Source organism: Erpetoichthys calabaricus, chromosome 13, assembly GCF_900747795.2.
Source record: "Erpetoichthys calabaricus chromosome 13, fErpCal1.3, whole genome shotgun sequence".
Lineage (NCBI taxonomy): Eukaryota > Metazoa > Chordata > Cladistia > Polypteriformes > Polypteridae > Erpetoichthys > Erpetoichthys calabaricus.
In genome coordinates, this window is record NC_041406.2 from 105,925,903 (window position 1) to 105,947,958 (window position 22,056).

At 39.3% G+C, this 22,056-nt stretch overlaps 1 protein-coding gene across 2 annotated transcripts in view; it reads left to right on the plus strand.

Moving 5' to 3' along the window:
* LOC114663592 (transmembrane protein 245-like) overlaps window positions 1-22,056 on the plus strand; it is a 56,167-nt gene that overhangs the window by 25,063 nt on the left and 9,048 nt on the right. For both annotated transcript variants that reach the window (XM_051936129.1, XM_028817416.2), the window contains 9 exons: window positions 2,002-2,106; window positions 2,574-2,656; window positions 5,138-5,228; window positions 9,340-9,438; window positions 9,596-9,727; window positions 12,199-12,321; window positions 12,762-12,907; window positions 16,624-16,724; window positions 19,121-19,295. In XM_051936129.1, the coding sequence (XP_051792089.1) occupies window positions 2,002-2,106; window positions 2,574-2,656; window positions 5,138-5,228; window positions 9,340-9,438; window positions 9,596-9,727; window positions 12,199-12,321; window positions 12,762-12,907; window positions 16,624-16,724; window positions 19,121-19,295 (1,055 nt within the window). The remainder of the gene's footprint in view (window positions 1-2,001; window positions 2,107-2,573; window positions 2,657-5,137; window positions 5,229-9,339; window positions 9,439-9,595; window positions 9,728-12,198; window positions 12,322-12,761; window positions 12,908-16,623; window positions 16,725-19,120; window positions 19,296-22,056) is intronic.

Below are 22,056 nucleotides of genomic sequence, written 5' to 3' on the forward strand. Positions count from 1 at the left end.
GCATGCAGTTAAGTGCTTATGCCATGAGGTCAGTTGTGCTGTTTGACATATTGGGCCCACACATCTCTTTGACGTCTCCACGCTTAGGGCATAACCTGGAATTATTTTCAGATTACTGCTCTCTTGAGCAAAAGATTGTTTGAAACAGTTTCAGGGTCTCAAATATCTGCAAGAAGATTAACCTGGTGATGCAATCTATGGTTGATATACTAACAGACGGGAACAAACCGTAAAGAGATAGATCCTAAGATGGAAATGAGTACTGTTAAGAGTTAGGCTTAAGAATACATTTGATAAGAGTAAACTGGGACTCCACCGCAGATCATGCAGTGCACGTGAAGTTCGTTAAGAAAGCCAGTACCTCTTCACTAAGTAAGAGCTATTTTATTTTTTTTATAATTTTATTGATTTTATTGTCATCAATCCATACAAATAGATCAATTTTTACAAAAAAAAAATAGGACTGAAGACAAATCAATCCCCACCCCTGAGAAAGAGAGCATGGCCAACAGACTAAAACTTAAAAATAGTAAAAATAAATAAATTGATGAGTTTAATAAGCGGATAAAGATAAATGGAGAAGAAAAAGAAACGAGAAGAGAATCCACTTCCTCACTGCTTTAAGAGCTTATTCTAAAATGTTATTGATGAGATCCTGGCAGGTTTTGCAAAAGTTCTGCACAGATCCTCTAAGTGAGAATTTGATTTTTTCCAATTTCAAATAATATAAAACATCAGTTACCCTCTGACTTAAAAGAGGAGAGTTAAGATTCTTCCAGTTTAGCAAAATAAGTGTGCGTGCCAATAGTGTAGTAAAGGCAATCACCGTTTGTTTGTCCTTCTCCACTTTAGTAAGAGCTATTTTTTTGTACCTGGCCAGGAATAACAACTCCATTAAGACTGTCCATTCATTCATTCATTCATTCATTCCAATCCTTACATTTACATTTCTTCACTTAGTGGACACTTTTATCCAAAGTGACATACAAAAGAGGATAATATAATTGAGTAAACACCAGTCCAAGGGGCTGTTTCGGAGCAAATATTAGATGTGCAATCTTTTTTTGGTGTGTGTACCATCTCTGAAGATGTTGAAAAGAAGTAAGATCTTGCCAACCTGCCGAACATACTTTCTTTCTGCCATGTGCCCAGTCATCTTGTCAGCATGTCTTTGGACTACTAGAAAAAACCACAAAGGATGGAGGAAATGCGTGTGAAGAGGCTGAGCCCAGATGTAGGAGATCAGATTTATGACAGGAAAGTCCACTCACTGTAAAGAGTGTATTACTGTGCAGCACAGAGGAAGTGATAAAAATCTTGTACTCTCAGATTGAAGTATTTTAGAAATCCGTTTGGATGCATACATCTAGAAATAGAATACACTTTTTTTATATATATCCTAGAGCAGTTTTAATGGTAGTGTGCCTCAGGTTGTTTATAAATAAGATTACGTGCACAAGGGCTAAGCACAACAACAATTTATTATACACCCCAGAAAATGAAAACACTTGTATCTAAACCAAAAAGTATGACACATTTAAGCAAGTGAGCATATCTTGTTTAAGCTTAGTTTTCACTTGTAATTTAGGTTGGCTATGTAAGTTGGAAGTAAATCAAAGGCCACAAATTACATTGTGAAAGCATAACAAATTTTCATATTTGTAGTAGTTAGAAATATCTTATTTAATTACTAACATGATGTTCAAAGTAACCGCAAGTTTTTATCAAACGTGTGCATTTTTTCTTATGAGATAAAGACCTCTGAGTATATTAGCTCAGAATGCTGCATTTGGTTATGTTTTAACATAACAGAATGAACAAAGTAAAGTGCATTTTTTTTCTCTTAAGATATTGTTCAACTACTTTACTCTTACAGATGACTTTCAACTAGCAAAAAAAAAAAAGCAAATAGCCCACCTGGGTGTCTCCGAGCTCTACTTGTTATTTGTATCGTACCCTGAAATGCTGGAGTGATCACCGTATAAACTGATCTCTTAACAGATGATCATCTGGCTGGAGAGGTCGCTGGACAAACTGATCAGCATCTTTATCATCTTTCTCTTGGTTATGGGAACACTGCTGCTGGCGCTGCTGCTCACAGCAAAGGTACGGCCGGCTCACAGTAAGCTTCATAATCAGACTGACAGCAGTATCTCACAGATTTAGCATCACAAGATCTGAGTGGAGGAGTCATTAAGCACCTTTTTTTGTGGGAGGGGAAAAAAAGAACGTTGCACAAAACTGACGTGAATTTACTTTAACCGTGAATAAGCATTACATTCTCATTTTGCAGATTTGTTCACCTAATCAGTTGGCAGTGACTTTTAGTTAGGCAAACTGTTTAATCTCTTTAAAGTGTACCATATACAAAATTTATTTTAGAACCTCTGGCAGTTATACTGAAGTGCTTTTAGAATAATTAATAGTTTGTCATGTAAAGAACTACTTTATAATTTTACTTTCTCCAGTGGTGGAAGTGTTTGCTGGCTTTGTTTATCTGGGACACATTGAAGAGGTAAAGAAAACCATGCAATGCTAAAATGTAAAAAAGATTATTTATTTTCAATTATTAGGTGCATGAAGAGAGTGTGCATATTATCCAAGTGACAAGCAACCTCATCAACGAGACTGTGTCAAACCATCCAGAGTGGGCAAAGTAAGTACACAGTGGCATTGCCTGAGTGTAACTGTCAAAAATGCATTCAATGATCGAAAGACAAAGAATCCTCTGTATGTCAAAGTGATTGTGCCAGCGAGCGGAGGCATGCCAGGGTATCGGTGGCCGTGTGTCTGCAGAAATGTGTGCCTTTGATCATGCTCGTATTAAAACAGTCTGAATATGTGTATCTATATAATGGCAAGATATTATTGAATAGTTATTTGCTGATTATTTTGTACTTTGGTAAAAGATACTTTTCATCTTTCTTAGCATTATATTTATTTCAAATTATTTGGTGCAGTTCACCCAGAAAATTGCAACGGATACAAATGACAATTATAATATGGAGAGAGCGTTAAATATGCATCAGATGTTGAAAAGACCATGTCTGTGGCACATCACAGTTCACCAGGCTGACAAGGACAACTTATTACCCTCGTACAGGCTTAACACACAGGAACGCAACTCTGCTGATCTGCTCAGGGTCTAAAATCACACACCATGTAACTGCTCATATCAATCGTCAAACTTAAAAGTGGGAACTGAGGGTGTTGTGTGTAGATTGGTGTAAAACTCGCTCAGACACAGGAAGCAGAAGGGTTCTGGTTTGAGGAATTGGCTGATGTTAAGAGTGGTGTTCTACAGGGGTCACTGCTAAGGCCACTGCTATTTTTAATGTATATAAATGGTTTGGACAGGAATAATAAATAACAAGCTGGTTAAGTTTGCAGATGGTACCAAGGTAGGTGGATTGGCATATAATCTTCAATCCGTTGAATCATTACTGAGGAACTTGGGCAGATTTGTGCCAAATGAAATTGAATGTAAGTAAATGTAAAGTATTACAGGTAGGAAGCAAAAATGTTGGATTTGAATACACAATGGGAGGTCTGAAAATTGATCCTTCACCTTATGAGAAGGATTTAGGAGTTGTAGTGCACTCCACACTGTTGACTGCCAGACAATGTTCAGAAGCCATCAAGAAGGCTGACAGAATGTTGGGCTATATAGCGCCCTGATGTGTGGAGTACAAGTCCAAGGAGCTTATGCTGAAGCTTTATTACGCACAGGTGAGGCCTCCTCCGGAGTACTGTGTGCAGTTTTGGTCTCCAGGAAAGGGACCTAGCAGTGCTGCAGAAAGTGCAGAGAAGAGCGACTAGGCTGATTCCTGGGCTACAGGGGATGAGTTAAAAGGAAATAGCTGAGTCTGTTCAGTTTAAGCAAAAGAAGATTAAGTCCAGTGGATCAAGACTGTTACATTAAAATGAGTTCATTACGAGCATGGGGACACAGCTGGAAACTCGGGTAAATTTCACAAAAAACATTAGGAGGTTTTTCTTCACACAGAGAACCACAGACGCATGGAATAAGTTACCGCGTAATGTGGTGGACAGTAGGAGTTTAGGGACCTTCAAAACTTGACTTGCTGTTATTTTGGAAGAGTGAAGTGAATAGGACTGGCAGTCTTTGTTGGACCGAATGGCCTGTTCATGTCTAGATTGTTCTTATGCTCTATCCATCCTCTTCCGCTTATCCGAGGTCGGGTCGCGGGGGCAGCAGCTTGAGCAGAGATGCCCAGACTTCCCTCTCCCCGGCCACTTCTTCTAGCTCTTCCGGGAGAATCCCGAGGCGTTCCCAGGCCAGCCGAGAGACATAGTCCCTCCAACGTGTCCTGGGTCTTCCCCGGGGCCTCCTCCCGGTTGGACGTGCCCGGAACACCTCACCAGGGAGGCGTCCAGGAGGCATCCTAATCAGATGCCCAAGCCATCTCATCTGACTCCTCTCGATGCGGAGGAGCAGCAGCTCTACTCTGAGCTCCTCCCGGATGACTGAGCTTCTCACCCTATCTTTAAGGGAGAGCCCAGACACCCTGCGGAGGAAACTCATTTCAGCCGCTTGTATTCGCGATCTCGTTCTTTTGGTCAATACCCATACTTCATGACCATAGGTGAGGGTAGGAGCGTAGATATGCTAAATCCTTGAAAATTGTGTGCTGGTAATGCATTAATTTGGCATGGGCCATGTTGGACTACTTTTAAACATGAGCTGAAAACGGCATTCTGGAATAGCACATTGTGGCCTCATCCCCTCCAGCAACCAAATTTGATCTCTAGTCTGTACGTAGTTTGCACAGTCTTCCAGTATCCATGCAGGTGTCCCACATCCCGAACAGAGGGTGCCAAGTTCATTTATTACTTTAAAACAAACTGTGTGGCTTTTTATGGAAAAGTTGATGTCCTGTTTAGAGGGTTTTCTGTGTTATGTTTTTAAGATAGGCTAAGCTCACCATGATGCTGTAACAGAAAGGTGATGTAAGAAAAAAATGAAGTCATGAATATTTCCAGGGTCATTTAGTTTGAGGGAAGAAATGTTTAGGAAGAACATTAAGCATGTGTATTTCAAGTAAACTTTTTGATGTCTTTTTTTCATTTTATTTCACCCATTCAGTTTCTTATTGTGGTCTTCTGTTTGTAATAGCTGGCTTCCTGAAGCTCAAGTTGTACAAAAAGCTTTGAATTCGGCAGCAAACAATGTGTACCAGTATGGCAGAGAGTGGATAACACACAAGGTATGTGGTGGTCTCTGCAGAAACCATTCTATGCCCGTTTCTGAATACTGTGCTTTATCCTCAATGTGCTGAAAAGAAGTACCATTCACAGTCTTTGCCATTTTTAAAATGAGCCTGTCACCTACTGCCAGTGATTCTGAAAATTTAAAGTTTGGCTAGTGATCGTAATTTTCTGTTAGATTAGCAGCAGTTTTTTTGCAGAGGTCCTGTGGTCTTTCTGTGGTGTTTTTCTTCTTTTTTTTTTCCCTTTGTAGTTACTATTTTTATAAACTTTTTTTTTTTTCCCCATTTACAATTATTGATGCTAAGATTAGATGTAATCTGTCATCTGGCTTGTTTCTAGGAACTTATACATGATTTTTAAATTGATGATATGCTGCTGTCATTGCAAACTGAGTATCTGCTCTCATGAACTGCCTTTCAGACAAGGAGCGTCTAGGATCTGAAGGCCACCTTACATATGCAAAATCTGAGAATCTAAAAGACTCTGTAAATTGGGGTATATTAAATATTCCCTTAGTCAACTGGTGGCACTGCGATTGATAGCACCTTAGTAATAACCTTAATATTAATAATACATTTTATCTATATAGCGTCTATCCCATGCTCAAGGCTGTTATCAGAAGAGCACCTTTTCTGAAGACTGAAACGGTGAAGAATTTTAGCGAGGATAAAAGTATGGAGGAACACTTTCAGAACTAGCCTGCCTCCATATAATGACAAATGTTTGAACACTTTCAATTAAAATGAGATAACTGTCATTGTGCATTTAGGTATTGTGACATTCTGTGTATGGCGGAGAACCAAATTAAAATTGCTGGGTGGATTTTGTCTGTTAAGATCGGAAGGAGTGGAAAAATGTGGGTTGTGGGGAACTGGACATCAATGTGAGTAGCAATGGTGAAAAAGCAAGCACATTACATCAAATCTAAAATGTGTAATCCATCCATCCATCCATCATCTAACCCGCTGAATCCGAACACAGGGTCACGGGGGTCTGCTGGAGCCAATCCCAGCCAACACAGGGCACAAGGCAGGAAACAAACCCCGGGCAGGACGCCAGCCCACCGCAGTAAAATGTGTAATCCAGACATTAAAATAGTCATTGTCAGAATTTATCTACGCTACTACTGTTGAGGAAAAATAGTTAGATAAGTTACACAATTCCAATTATGTTTTAGCGTTGCTCCGATCGATTGGCTGCCGATTTGAATCGGCCAGTTTTTACTAAAGACTTGATCAGTGGTTGGTAAATAGACCAATTGTTTTAGCCCTTGCTTTTCTAGGCTTTACAGTAATTTATCATGGCTTGTTTTAGCAATGTGGATTCTTCCGTTTAGCAGAGAGTGAGAGGAGATTGGAATATTAGCCTTTAATTTTAAAGCAGGTGGAGTGATAAACAGAGAAATCAATCGGAGGAGTCATCCTGTGCAGACGGCAGGAAAACCTACTTTCATGAATTCAGACCCTTTTAGTTACTGTTTGAACAGCAAGCTTGTTTTAAGAGCATCAGCGTACCTTAATTGGAAGTAGAAAAGATAAAAATAGTAGCTAACAAATCTATTGTTTAGTAAGCAACAATTTCAAATTATTTTTCATCTTATAAAACCGTTAAGCATTTTAGTCTTGTGTCTTCTTGGTAAACAACTTATGAACATTTGATACTTAACTTACCCTGCACTCTTCAATTGTTCTACTCACCCTTTTTCAAGAGCGCTTCCCAAGTCTTCAACATTCAAATATTATTTAATGGAGTGTTTAGTCTTCCATGAATTTTGAGCAGCAGGACAGTGCAACAGTGGATTGGGGGGTATGGGGTGGTTCTCCCCTTGGAGTATCGCGTGCTGCACCAGTTTATCGTTCAGTTGAGGAGTCTGTCCCATTTGGAGGCTTGAACGTGCTGTGAAGATGAAAGTTGTGACCTCTTGAAGCTGGATGATGTTTGTCTGTGTTTGTAGTTTTTTTCTTTTTTTCAATGTCTTCTTGTGTTTCCCAAAGCAGCTCGATGTTTGTTTCACAGAGCTGTTTGTGTGCATGTTAATCATTTCTTCATGCTACACATGCGGTAAGCTCAAAGTTTTCTTTTGTGCATGCGCTGCTGTGCATTTCCTGTTTCAGGATGAGCACCACCATGTCTTCGGTGGCCAGAATAAGGACTTTATGCCAAATGTCGAGGTTACCATGAGCCGAATGTCAAATTCATTGGTCACATGGGTTTTAGCATGATAAGACAAGAAACTCTTACAATTTTATACATATATTAGAAAACTGAAAGAAACAATTCCTATTTACAGACCCACCTTGCATCCTCAATAAACTTTTATGCATTTGATGCCAGAAATAAAATGCATATCAATCAAAGATGAGAACAATAGCAAATCGTTAAAAGTCCAGGTGTCAACAAACTGCCTAAATGGATATACAGTAGTCTACATCAGTGTCTCCCAAACTCGGTCCTCAGGACCCCCTGTGGCTGCAGGTTTTTGTTCCAACCAGATTCCTAATCAGTGACAACACCTGATAGCACTGATCTCATTTAATTAGCTGGTATTATTTTTTTCTTTTATTCGACATTCAGAAAAGTACAGCAGCATGATTTTTACATTTATAAGACATTTAGAAATATTTCTGCTTTTGCTATAGATTTAAATGCTTAACTCTCTTTTGTTGATTTCATTATATTTTGTCCTTCCTCTGTGCAGTTTTTCCCCCTTTGTTGTATCTTAATAATGACAATTAAAAATGAGCAGAACAGACGCCCAGGCAAACAACACTAAAATATCAAAGGCTGTAAGTACTTTAGAGTCAGACCCCTAATTAGTAAATAATGGATTAATTAAACAATTAGAAGACCTAGAAAAGTAGAATGAAAATCAAGATGAAAATACTGTTAAAAAGAAAAAAAAATACATTATTGCCATATAACTGCTTGGTACATTTTAATGTTTTTTTTAGCAAACTTAGTTTTCTAATTTCTATATTGTTCCCTAAACACAAAAGTTGGGAAATATCAGTTCACTTAATTAGCCCAGGAGTTCAATTAAAAACAGAAGCTGGTTGGAACAAAAACCTGCAGCCACAGGGGGTCCCCAGGACTGAGTTTGGGAAACACTGCGCTATATGATGACCCTGCTGGAACACCAGCTCAATGTAATCAATTTAAGAAAAATGGATAAGATGGCTGGCAGAGCGTTCTCCAAGTGGTTAAACGTAGCTTGGATTTCCTCCTGGTAGACTTCTTCAGGGTCCATCCAAGCCCACTCCTTGCACTGTTCCTTACAAATACTTCACAGATTAGGGTTCACCAGGATGTCCCAGTAACTTGAGGGTCATCAAGGCTACATTCCACATCTACCACTCTTCTTTAACTTTCTCTACTGCCTTTCATTGTATTACTCATCCTTTCAAAAAAGAGCTTCCCAGGTAAGCTTCTTATTCTTAATCATTAACATCGGACCCTTTCAGTCTCTTTAATCTGCCACCTCTTTGCCTCACAAGTAAGAAAGTCTTAGAAAAGCAAATGGACAAAAAGGACGCAGCTGCTCCAGACTCTGCACAACCTTTTGACATTCACAGTTGCAGGAGCCAATCTTGTCAGCACAGGGCACTGGCTAGCTGCCACTCCATTGCAGGTTCTATTAATGCATTCACATGGGAGCCATTTTGGAACAGGTATACAGAGTAATGTAACCATCATGTCTTTGGTGATGTGGGAAGGAATATCGGAGGATCTGAAGTAGAGCCCATGTGGACCTGAGTGAGTAGACAAATACCACGTAGATAGGATCTGTGCATGGGATTGAAATCCAGAACACCAGATCAGTGAGGTGGCAGCACTACACATCACACCACAATTTTTCATTTTATGTTTATTTATTCGTGAAAGGCCTGCTTCAGCCCCAACTTCCCATGCTTTGGAAATTTTCTTTTATACTGTATGGTATGTGTGGGCCAAGTTGTAATATTAAGGAAAAGGAATTTTCTTTTTTTAAACTTCAGTGAGTGTGACATAGGCTTTAATGTTAAGCTTTTGACATTAACTGAATCTTTAAAACGCTTATAAGAGGGCTATAAAGTTTGTAACTTGGAGAAATATTTTTTTTTTTTTTAGTTGCACAAAATTTTAGGGGAGAAGGTGAATAACACAGCAGTAATCGAGAAGCAGGTTCTGGAGCTCTGGGACAGGCTGTATCAGTCCTGGTTTGTAAAGGTAAGCCACCCTAAAGACCTCTTATTTAAGTAAATCTTTTTTTCTAATATTTTTGGAGTTCTTTTTCTCTTCCAGTTGCATGTATTTATAGTACATAAAATAGCAAGACTGTTTTTTTATGGGGTTTTTTTCTTTCTTTTTTTTTTTTTTTAAAAAGAATGTCAACCATTCTGGGAGGCACCGAGGTCACAAGATGCACATTCAGAGGCAGAACAGCTGGCTAGGAGACATTTTGGACTGGCAGGACATTGCTTCCTTTGTGCATGAAAACATTGAAACGTTTCTTTCTGTAAGTGTGCAAAAAATGTACTGTCAAAGCAAATCAGAATTCAGAATGGAAAAGGAAGTGGTCTGTGAATGTTACTCCCAGATTTATTCACTAGGGGTTCACAAACAGGCATTGATACGTAATCACAGGTATTGAAAGTATATCTGGTGGGTGAAGCTGTTTTCAAACCCTAATAAGTTTCAGTTTTGATGGTGTTGTAGAGAAAAGAAAACTAACCAGGGAGAGCACAATGTACAAAACAAGGAAAAGCAATACTGGAACTGCTGACCTGTAACATAATGACAAACACCATCTTAACACCCACTTGACTTGTCATGCCAGTAGAGCCTTTGGCAAAGACTCTCATCCCCTTACCCCCAACCCCATCCTGGGGCTCCAAACTCAAGGAGCTTTTAAGCCCTGGCCCATGATTACCAAAGGCTGAAGGTGCGGATGCCCAGTACCACAAAGCTATAATGGTGTCTTCCCCAATACATTTTAAGAGGTGACACTCATTGCTCTCTAGCAACTTTAGGGTCTCTAAATAAAGTAACTGGAGTCCATTTACTTATCCTAGGGACAATCCCAGCCCTTGCTGGCCCCACAAGGTGTTCACAAGTCATAGTATCTATCCATCAAGACTCTGTGCGTATCTCCATGAAAAAACAAAAGTTAACCTTGCATATATTTTATTAAATGTTTAAGAACTGCTATTATACAGCGGGGAAAATAAGCACTGAATGCGTCAACATTTTTCTCAGTAAATATATTTTTAATGGGGCTATTGATATGAAATTTTCACCAGATGTCAGTAACAACACAAGTAATCCACACATACAAAGAAGTCAAAACAAATAAGTCCATAAATTGTGTAACAAAGTGAATTGACACAGAGAATAAGTATTGAACACACTTACTGAAATTTATTTAATACTTTGTTGGTAATGACAGCTTCAAGACGTATCCTGCATGGAGAAACAAGTCGCATGCAGTGCCTAGGTGTGATTTTGGCCCATTCTTCCACACAAACTGTCCTCAATTGTTGAAGGTTCTGGGGGTCTCTTCTATGAAGTCGGGTGGTTGGCTGTGTGTTTGGGGTCATTGTCTTGCTGAAATGTCCAACCTCGTTTTTATCTTCAGCATCCTGGTAGATGGCAGCAAATTCTTATCAGAAATGTTGCGGTACATTTATCCATTCATCCTTCAATTATATGAAGTCTGATAGATAGATAGAATTTGTTCATTTCCCTTTGGGATTAATAAAGTATCTATCTATCTATCTATCTATCTCTCTCTCTCTCTCTCTCTCTCTCTCTCTCTCTCTCTCTCTCTCTCTCTCTCTCATCTGACTAGACTATATTCTCCCAGTATTTCATTTGCTTGTCCAAACGTTGTGCAGAACACACAAGAGTGCTTTTTCTTCAGCAGTGGAGTCTCGTGCGGTGAGTGTGTATAGAGGCTTTGGCGGATGAGTGCATTACTTGTTGTTCTCTTTGAAACAACTGTACCTGCTAATTCCATGTTTTTCTGAAGCTCTACACAAATGGTCCTTGGCTCGTGAACAACTCTCCTGATTATTCTTTTTGACTCCACTGTCAGAAATCTTGTGAGGAGCACCTGGTCATGGCCAGATTATGGTCCCAACCATGCTCACTGGAACATTCAGAAGTTTAGAAATGCGTCTGTAACCAATGCCATCAGTATGATTTACAACAATAAGGTTACAAAGGTCTTGAGAGAGTTCTTTGCTTTTACCCATCATGAGAGGCTTCTTGTGTGACACCTTGGTAATGAGAAACCTTTTTCTAGGCCATGAATTAGGAGTAAACCGGCTAATATTAATTTGCACTCATAGGGGGCTGTCAGGATTGCTTTCTAAATACTGACAGATTTCAGCTGGTGTCTTGGCTTTCCATGCCTTTTTGTGTTCAATAGTTATTCTCTGTGTCATTCCACTTTATTACACATAATTTATGGACTTACTTGTTTTGATTTCTTTCTATGTGCAGATTACTTGGGTTGTTGTCAACATTGGGTGAAAATTTCATGTCAATAGCCCAATTAGAAATATATTTACTGAGAAAAACGATGCGTTCCATACTTGTTTTTCCAGCTGTATATTCATTAAAGACCAGATACTTTCCTGGTAAATTAAAATTGAGTAGAAAATAAAGAAATTCTTAATCATGTATTCATATCCTGACAATCCACAAACGTGACTGATCAGTCATTGAATTTTAGGAGTATAAAATGATGCACATGATGGTAGTATACATGTATACTTGGCAGCAGTACGTTTTTTATCACCTAACATAATAATAATAATAATAAGGTAAATGTGCATTTATTGCTTGGTTTCTCAGTGACTTCTCTCCTGACCACTTATAATTTTCTTTCTTGTTTATGCATATGGATGTGTATTCTCCTGACTTGGTACATTCCACTCTCTTAATACTTAATACAAAATGCTTAATGTCTGTACCTCATTGCAGATTTTAGAGTCGCTGTGGATCGTCATGAGCCGAAATGTCAGTCTCTTGTTCACCACGGCCACAACGCTATTGACAGTTCTCTTCTACAGTGGAACAGCTTTGCTCAATTTTGCACTGTCCATGGTAAGAAGCTTTGCCTCTGTAGTAGCCCAACACTTTTGCTATGATGTATTGAAATGACATTGAACAAAGATCTACTATGGATATTTTGTTAGGCACATATTTTGCCCCTTTATTCAATTCAATTCAAACCTTTTATTGTCATTGTCCATATGATGAAATTTGAGAGAAGTTACTTTCTGCCCATTTTCCAAGACTGGCTTGTCAGCTGAGATGTTGTACACACCGTCTACTCTTAGGAGATTACAAAGATTAAATGTCTTGTCAGTGGCAGAACAGATTTAACATGTACCAACTCCCATCACCAGGAACAGAATAATAAATAACCTGAAACAGTCATGTGACTTTGTGTTAGTGCTGCATGTCACTGTACGTTATCGTCATTACTTTAATGATGTAATACTGTGTTGTGTGTGTGTTTTCCTTTATCCTCCCGGTTTTAGGTTATTTTTCTGACCACACTTTTCTACCTGTTGAGTTCCAGTGGAGAATATTATAAACCAGTCAAGTGGGTCATCAGTCTAACCCCTTTGTCACAACCTGGACCATCGTCCAACATTGTGGGCCAATCAGTTGAGGAAGCTATAAGGTCAGTGTTGGTCACATGAGCAGTGATTCCTGAGTCTGAGCATTCTGCTTCATCATTTGGTCTGTGGTGAAAGGCTCTATCAGTGCCTATGAAAAGATATTCATTCATATCACATTATTTGATGTTAGAAAGCCTTTTGATTTATTATAATACAAGAGTGTAGTAGACCCAGCAGCCGACCATTTTCGTTACTGAGGTGTGTCAGGTAACACTGCCATGTAAAAAATTAAGGTCATCGGATTCAGAAACCTCCATGGAAAACCCACCGTGACTCGCCGTCTGCTGTCATTACTGTGACTGTGCGAGTTTGCCAGTGCCTGCTGCATATTTGTGTTTACTGTTGAATTGTATGTCTCATGGCTGATTATATACTACATAAATAACTTACTGCATTTTCTTTTGTTGAAAAATGTATTTTGATAACAGACTTTCTTGCTCTCTTTTAATAAACGTTAACAGAGGTTGTTGAAAAGTCTTTAGACTTGAGGGTAAAAAGTGTCTCAAACATTAAAGTCCCGAGTACCCAATTAACACAGTGGGAACTCTAAACAGCCTCAAATCTAACACAATAAAACCCTTTCTGCCTTTCGACCTTACGACTCTGTTCTCGAATGCATAAAAGTATTCAACAGTATTACTGATCCTTTGGGGGGATCAACAGCATGTATAGAAAATAATATAACAACATAAAATGTTGGTCATTTTTGTTTTAGCAGAAAGAGTATATTCTGTGTAAATAATATTTAAATAGTTACTCTCCGTTTCCTAGTTTTTGATGATTATGTAATTTTTAATTTGATAGAAAATGGCTTCTTTGCTTACACTTTTGCTGCTCATTTACATGTAAAAACCGAGTATGGAGGCCGTCACGCGATCAAATTGCTCCCATACATTATTTTATTTTCCTGATCATTTATTCTGTGACCTTCAGTATTTGATATGCAAATAGAATGCAGTAATGAAGTTAGTAATCATTAGCTGGAGACACAAACTTAATACGCCTGGAATTTAATCAGGGTTAAAGCAGCCAAGCACAAGTGTAATTAAACTTCTGCCTGCATGATCAACCTACGACTGCGGCGGAATTAATCTGAGATAGAAACATGCTTAAGAAAACATTTCAGATCAGTTTACTTTTTTGTAATTATAGCGTTTTAGTCTTTGGTTTGGGGAGGTAGTGCAGCAGAGTTTTAACTCTTATCATTAACTGTACTGAGTAGTATTTTGAAAATAAGTTCATAAAATATCGCCAAAATATCAGGAAGATTTTACATGAACCTGTGACAACTTTGTGAAATATGTGAGGGGTGTGTATTTTTACTCAGAAAAACAAAGGTGTGCTGTGATTCAAGAAAAATGTGTTTAAACTCAGAAACCTTTGTGATTTGTAGAGGGATGCTGGTATGATAGTAAGGACTGCTGAGCCCATAAGGAGACGCCTCACAGTATGAGGTGCCCTGTGGCTTGCCAACGTACTGTATGTTCTGTGCTGTTTAAATAGCAGGAGAGCCACACTATGGAAAGAGGTGTTTAGAGATTTCGGCTCCATTTAATTTCAGATAGGAGTGCTAGTGTGCGTGTCGGATAGAGCAGACTGGATGAAACTGTGCCCAGTAAGCAGGGCCTTTGTTTCTGGAAGACTGCATTTACAAGCTGAAGTGGGAGCTTCTTGTGAGAGGCACCGAGCTCGACTGGACTGGCAATGCTGCTCTGAGGCACCCATTGTAGTAAAACTCAATTACTCTTTACTTTAAATAAAAGGGCATTTTATAAATGAAGACAAGGTAGAATATAAGATCATTCATAAAGAAGATCAATAGCAATGAAATGTTTGAAACAGATTCTGTGTGTAACACAGGAGGTTAGAAAATGGTGTATACTGTTAGGCACCCCCACCTCCCTAAAAGCTAATGGAGCGTTTCCTCTGACAGCAGCAACTGGCAGGAATGTGAAGCAATCTGGTGGTGTGGCTTGAGTTGTTTTATCATTAAAGTGACGTTTGCTTCTACATTAATTGCATCCACAAATAGCAACAGAGCATACATAATTATGAATATGGAAGAAATTGTTTCTTGCTTTATTGTATTCTTCTTTCATATTTTATGTTTTCTTGATACATTATTCCCCCGGGCATATTTTTCTTTTACCTTTTTTGCTATATGCATTCATTTTTTCTCATTCAAGACTGAACTTTGCAGACGGTGTTAAACTGAACTAAGTGCTTGTACTTTGTTCACAATCCAGTGCACATTTGATTCCATTTTGCAAACAAAATGAGCTTTGTACAAAATCCTTGGCTCACATTTTTCTGTGAAGTTGTCATTAGCAAACTAATCTGTGACAGTGTCATGATCTTGACCTTGTTGAAGGCAGTCCCATGTACAACGCAACGAGCAAGCGAGCCATTACCGTTCACAGGCACTTACAGGAAGCTTTTTAGCAGAGACGTTGAAAGAGTCTGGTCTAGTCTCTAGTTGGAATCTTACGCTATTTTTAAAAAACAATGTACCTCTCTAATCTATTAGCTAAATAGAATCAAGTTTTACTCCTTTAAATATTTGTTTTCTTGGTAGATGTGTTAAGATAAATAGTAAAAGGTGGTGACATTCCTGCATATGTCAGCCAGTACAGTAATATGGGGCAGGTTATAATTTTTGGTTGTTATGCTTTAGGTTGTTGGGGTAGGAATGAAAAGACTTAAAAATAAATCTTCACAGTAGCCTAACGTATCCTGTCAGTTGTAGCCTCAAATGTAAGAGTGACATCAAGTCTTTTACAGTCACTTTCAGTCTAGTGTGTGTGTTTTTTTTTTCGTTTCCATTGCAGATGTTTTGTTCTGTGTCATAAGTGCAATTTTGTTCACTGATGCATTATGGGAGGTATAGTCAAAGTTCTAAGCAATTGGTAAAAATGACTTAACTTTGGATATTTAAACAGGAAAAGAAGGCAGACCAAAGGCCTCATTTTATAAAGCTCACATATACACTAAAAAGTTTGAAAGAGGCTCGACGGCCATCCCAAAAGGATTTCCAGTTCCTGGCTTTTCACTTTGAGTTTCCTCTTCAGATGGTGTTGTTTGAAAGTGTGTGTCTGACACTCCAAAACGGTGTTGATCAATAATAACACTAAACTGCTAGGCCTCTTCTGCATGGTCTTGTGATGGTGATTTCAGTTGGCCGTGTGTCTTCACTGCTCATCTGCCTTTGCCCCCATTGGGACAATTCATTGTTCATCACTGTAGGTGCACTGAGGTCCTTGTTGTTGTTATAATGTGTTATTGATAATTTCTGCATATGACTTTCCTACCAGGGTGTGTTTGTGCTTTTTTTGTTGTAAATTACTTTTTCTTTTCTTCGATATATTCACTAGTTGTGGCTGAGCTTTCTTGCTGCTCTGTTGTCTTTGTCTCTGTATTTACTCCCAGTATAAATGCAAGCGTAGCGGCCCAGGGGTATTTAAACAGATCTTAGCGACACGGAGACTTGGCAGGTCTGTGTCTGCGACAACACCAAGAGCAGACCAATAATGTTGATGGGCCTCCACATGCTTATGTACACCAAAATCGATATTAAAGAATATCAGTGTACTAACATAGTGGGACTTTACATTTGTGCAGTATAAAAATGTGTCTAAGTTGGAAAAGTGACAACATGTTAAATGTTTATATTTACAATTGATATATACATACATACTTTACATTTTTTGTCATATTGCAGAGGTGTTTTTGATGCATCATTGAAGATGGCTGGATTTTATGGGCTGTACACATGGCTCACCCACACAGTGTTTGGGATCAATATTGTGTTCATTCCAGCAGGTAAGGTGTTTTTGGCTAACAATTCCTTTCATATTGTACACTAGAGCCGAGCTGATGGCCAGTGATGATGTCCATCCCCTACTGGCTGGGCACATTGTTGAATGGCTAAAGACGTTTGGAAAAAATTTCCTCAAAATGCCAAACTGCAGCCGTCCAATTTTTTTAAGCTCATGCACCTCATAGGAAGGCTGTCCGGCACTTCTGCTCACTGCTGGAGGTGTGTGAGATTCCTGTTCGTAGCCACAAGTAGTGAGTGTGCTGCAGAGTGAAGGCAGCCCGATCAGTGCGTCCCACTAAAAGTGGGAAGAGTACAGGCAGGGGCACCGTAGCGTGGGGTAAAGTTTTGATGATTCTAAGGGCCAATGAATAATTTATTTACAATTTAGAAACTTTTGTCTACATTACGTTTCTCCATCTCATTTAGCCAGAATGGTTCAGCCTGGTGCTCATGCACTTGAACTGTTCTGAGTAATCCACAGACCTTCTACTGCTAGCCAACATTAGCTGTGTTTTGTTTTGCTTAACACTAGAATCCCTGAAGTGAAAGTGTTTGTTTGATATTTGAAGTCTTCACACATTACACACTTAACGTCAACATTTTGTGGTTATTACTATAACATTGAAAAAAATTCTTTTATGTTCAACATTTAATGTCATCCTGTATTTACACAGATCATTGTAGACACTTAACACAAATGAAATGTATGTATTTCAAATAACGATATATTATTTTTCTGTACATTTCGCAGTGATGAGGAGGTGCGAATAAAATTTAACGTGGCCCAGTATTAAGAATATTTTTGCAGACTTCATGGATTCTAGAGTTAAAACACCAAAGCCAAATTCCATCTTCCAGAAAAGAAAGGCAAGAAACTTTAAGAAGAGAGGGTGACAGGTTTTTTTTTTTTCTTTTCTCTTTTTTCTCCCCCCCTCAGACAAAGGAAAGTTTATTAATGTTAGTCCATTCTCCATACATTGTGCAAATGAACCGTTTTACAGGATCATTTAATCTAACCCAACAACAACATTCTAATTAGATGCCAGTTCAGATCAGCAGTGCAGGCATGTGCTTATCAGTAGGTAAGCCACAAGACGTAGGCTGTACTGCCATAAATCAAAAACTACATGTTTCATGCCAATACAGCATTATGAGTGGTAGCAATTTTAAATGAACATGAAAAGAATCGCCTTTGATTGTCGTAACAACATTACCGAATACTGATGCATGCTGTGAGACAACGAAACTACTGCATTCTGAGCTAAAACATCTGCATATCGTACTCCCCATACTCACATCTTGTTGAACTTCTTCACACAAGATGCTTGAGCCTTGTCATGGCACCATACGGAAACAAAGAAGAACATGGCACCTGATGCCTAAGGATGCCAGCATAAGTTTCATGGACGTCTTTGAACATTGAATCAAGTTTAAGAATACATTTACTTCTGAACCACAAATGATGCAACCATCCATCATGCTTGTCCTGGTCCACAGCAGCAGCAGTGTTTTTTTAGAAAAATGGTAATGAAGACCTTGACCAAAGAGATGAAAAGGGTAATAAAAGAAGAATTTTACTCACTGTAATAAAGAGAGAATATTTTCATATTTGGCCAACGCTAGTGGCATCATTTAAGAAAAAGATAATTATCTGAAAAAGGATAAGAAAATGGTAAAAGTATGCAAAGCAACATATCAGAGATCTAATAAAATAATAAGCCGTGAACTCATCAACTGTAATGCAAAAAAGTCTGGCAGGGACTACGGCTTGTAAACTGCGGTAATCTGAACAGGCGCAATTGACAGTAAACCTCGTTTTGCAGATGATGAACGTGATTTTTCCAGGTTGACATGAGTACTCTTACTGCCAGAAACTATCAAGAGGGTGTATATGGAGTGAACTGTTGAACAAGCTGTCAGTCTAATCGTAATCAGGTTTACAGAAGTTCTAATGTGCCCAGTTACAGTCACATGCCTCTGCATGCTGACAAGTTGCTATTTAAGGTTCATCTTTTGACTAGACAGTCAAGCAAATTGTATCCTACAAACATTTCGGAATCCAAATTAGTGGTCAGTTAAGAATGTGAGCTTCAGTCGCTTTGGTTAAAACATTTCAACTGAAGTTGCTTTTCTTAGATAAACACATTGAATTTAACTTCTTAAAATGCTGAATGGTTTGCCGAGTGTTCCATTCTTTGGTCTGATTTGTGATCTTTGAGGTCCGTCAACCAGACAAACTACAACATATGAATCAGATGGATGAGCTTGTTGGGCTTAATGGTCACAACTGTTCTAATCTATCTGCCCAACTAATGGCTCTTATTCTGGGTGTTTGTTGTTACTGATTCAATGGTGATGAATGTGCTCATGTTTCTGAGTTTGTCTTCTTCCTCTCCAGCTTTAGCAGCTATCCTTGGTGCTGTGCCATTCCTGGGAACCTATTGGGCTGCACTGCCAGCTGTGTTGGACCTCTGGTTCGTACAAGGAGAAAGTGTCCTGGCACTGCTGCTCCTGGTGTGCCACTTGCTGCCAACCTACTTTGTAGATACAGCCATCTATTCAGACATCTCAGGGTGAGTCTTTAAGGAATAGCAGCCATAGAATTACGTATTAATTATTATTATATCTGCATGTGGAAAGAAAGCTCCTGTGAGGAGAAAATGTGCATTTCTGACATGCACTGAACGCCCACGACTGTGAGCTTTAAAACTGCGGGGAATTCCATGCAAGTAACTAGTGAGCCCAGGTATGGTACTTAAAAGTTTGAAGATATCAGAACAGTTCACATACTAATACAAACTCAAAAGCAGAACTTTTTACACACCACTTATAGGGGCAGGCACCTTTATAAAAAGCAACTAAATAACACAAGGGAGGGATGAACAAATTGGTACAAAGCAGAACAGAAATAACATTTCCACACTCACTCTGGGCCTTCATAACCAGGCTCATCTGGCAGGGTGGCTTGCCCACATACCAATGACTCAAAATACAGACTCACTCTTTTCCTTTTTTCTGTTACCTGTGTGTGTGTGTGTGTGTGTATATAGCGCCCTCCACGATTGTTGGCACCCCTGGTTAAGATGTGTTCTTAAGCTTCTAATAAATTTTTTTTTCCCAAAAAATAAAGGCTCTCAACACAAAAAAAAAGAAAAATCCAACCTGTAACTGAAGAGCATTTATTCATTTAGGAACAAAATCCCACATTGAAATATTTTACATGAAATCATGTGTGCCACAATTATTGGCACCCCTAACAATTCCTATAAAATAAATGTAATTGAAGCATTTTTGTAATTTCTACTTTAGTTTTTAAAGTTGATCAGATTAAATTGGAACTTTTAATTAGTAATTAATGACTCCCTGTGTCCCTGAGGTATAAATATGACGTGACACAGAGTCCCATTGCTCTTAGCCACTCTTCAACATGGGAAAGACAAGAGAACATGCCGTTCAAGTAAGGCAGATGTGTGTCGACCTTCGTAAGTCAGGTGATGGCTACTCGCCTAAACCTGCCTGTATCTACAGTCAGAGGAATAATAAAGAAGAGTAAAACAGCGGGAACAGTGACAAACAAGGCTGGACGAGGACCCAAGTTTATCTTGCCACCACGCACAGTGAGGAGGATGGTATGAGAAGTAAAACATTCTCCAAAGCTCACTGTTAGAGGACTGCACCAAAGAGTAGTATCGTGGGGGTCACAAAGTCTCCATGACAACCATAAGATGCTATCTCCATGCCAACAAGCTCTTTGGGAGACATACAAGGAAAAAGCCTTTTCTCACCTCCAATCGCAAACATAAACGTCTGGAGTTTGCTAAGCAGTACTGGGGCTTCACCTGGGACCGTGTGCTTTGGTCAGATGAGACTAAAATTGAGCTTTTTGGCAACAAACATTCTAAGTGGGTCTGGTGTGATTCCAAGAATGAGTATGCGGAAAAGCACCTCATGCCCACTGTAAAGTATGGTGGAGGATCTGTGATTTTGTGGGGCTGTTTCTCTTCCAAAGGACCTGGGAACCTTGTTATGGTGACATGGCATCATGAACTCCTTGAAATACCAGGACATTTTAAATCAAAATCTGGTGGCCTCTGCCAGAAAGCTGAAGATGGGTTGTCGTTGGGTCTTCCAGCAGGATAATGACCCTAAACATATGGCAAAATCTACACAAAAATGGCTGACAAAACACAAAATCAAGCTCCTTCCATGGCCATCTCAGTCCCCAGACCTCAACCCCATTGAAAACCTGTGGGGTGAGCTGAAGAGGAGAGTGCATAAGAAAGGAGCCAGGACTCTGGACGATCTAGAAAGACTGTGCAAAGAGCAATGGCCAAAAATCCCTGTCTCTGTATTCTCCAACCTTGTGAAATGTTATAGGAGAAGATTAAGTGCCGTCTTGTTGGCAAAAGGGGGTTGTATGAAATATTAACAGCAAGGGTGCCAATAATTGTGGCACACACAATTTCATGTAAAAAATGTATTTCTTAATGTGGATTTTATTTCCCCAATGAATAAACGTACTTCAATTAAAGGTTGGACTTTTCTCTTTTTTGTGTTGTGAGCCTTTATTTTTTGGAAAAAAAAAACAATTTATTGGAAGCCCAAGACCACATCTTAACCAGGGGTGCCAATAATTGTGGAGGGCGCTATATAATATATATATTGTGACAGACAGCCAGGGTCCTTGCCCGGACTGGACACCCTTCTGGGAAGAGGCCCAGGGGAGAGGACAAGTCAACAGCAATACCTCCCCCGGGACACAAGTCGGCAGCCCCCTGGTTTGTATCGGGGCCACCAACAGGGGGCGCCTGGACAGCTCTGGAGCCTTGGTCTGCAGCACTTCTGCCACACCCAGAAGTTGATGAGGGAGCAGCTGGAGCACTTCTGGGTGCTGTATACGTAAAAGAGGCCGCCTCACTCCATTTGGCAAGCCGGAGTCAGGTGGCAGAGGACAGAGCTTGCGAGAGAGGGGTGGAGGCAGCAGTGAAGAAGGAAAGGAAAGAAAAGAAAAAGGGCCGAGTTATTGGATTGGTGATTTGTGCAGAAAAGAACAAAATAATAAAAATAACAAAAATAATTGTTTTGGGCCTTTTGAGTCTGTGTGTCGAGACTGGTTCTCCACAATGTGTATGTATGTGTATATACGTATATGTGTGTGTTCTGGTGAGCCTGTGCCCACTGCAGCCACTTCTTTCTGTTCTTGGTTGACACGAGTGGAATACAACATGGTCTGAACCAGTCTGGCCTTTGTCCTCTGACATCAACCACACATTTCTGTCCACAGAACTGGCACAAAAAACAAAAATGTTGTGTGTGAAAAAAAAACAGTTACAG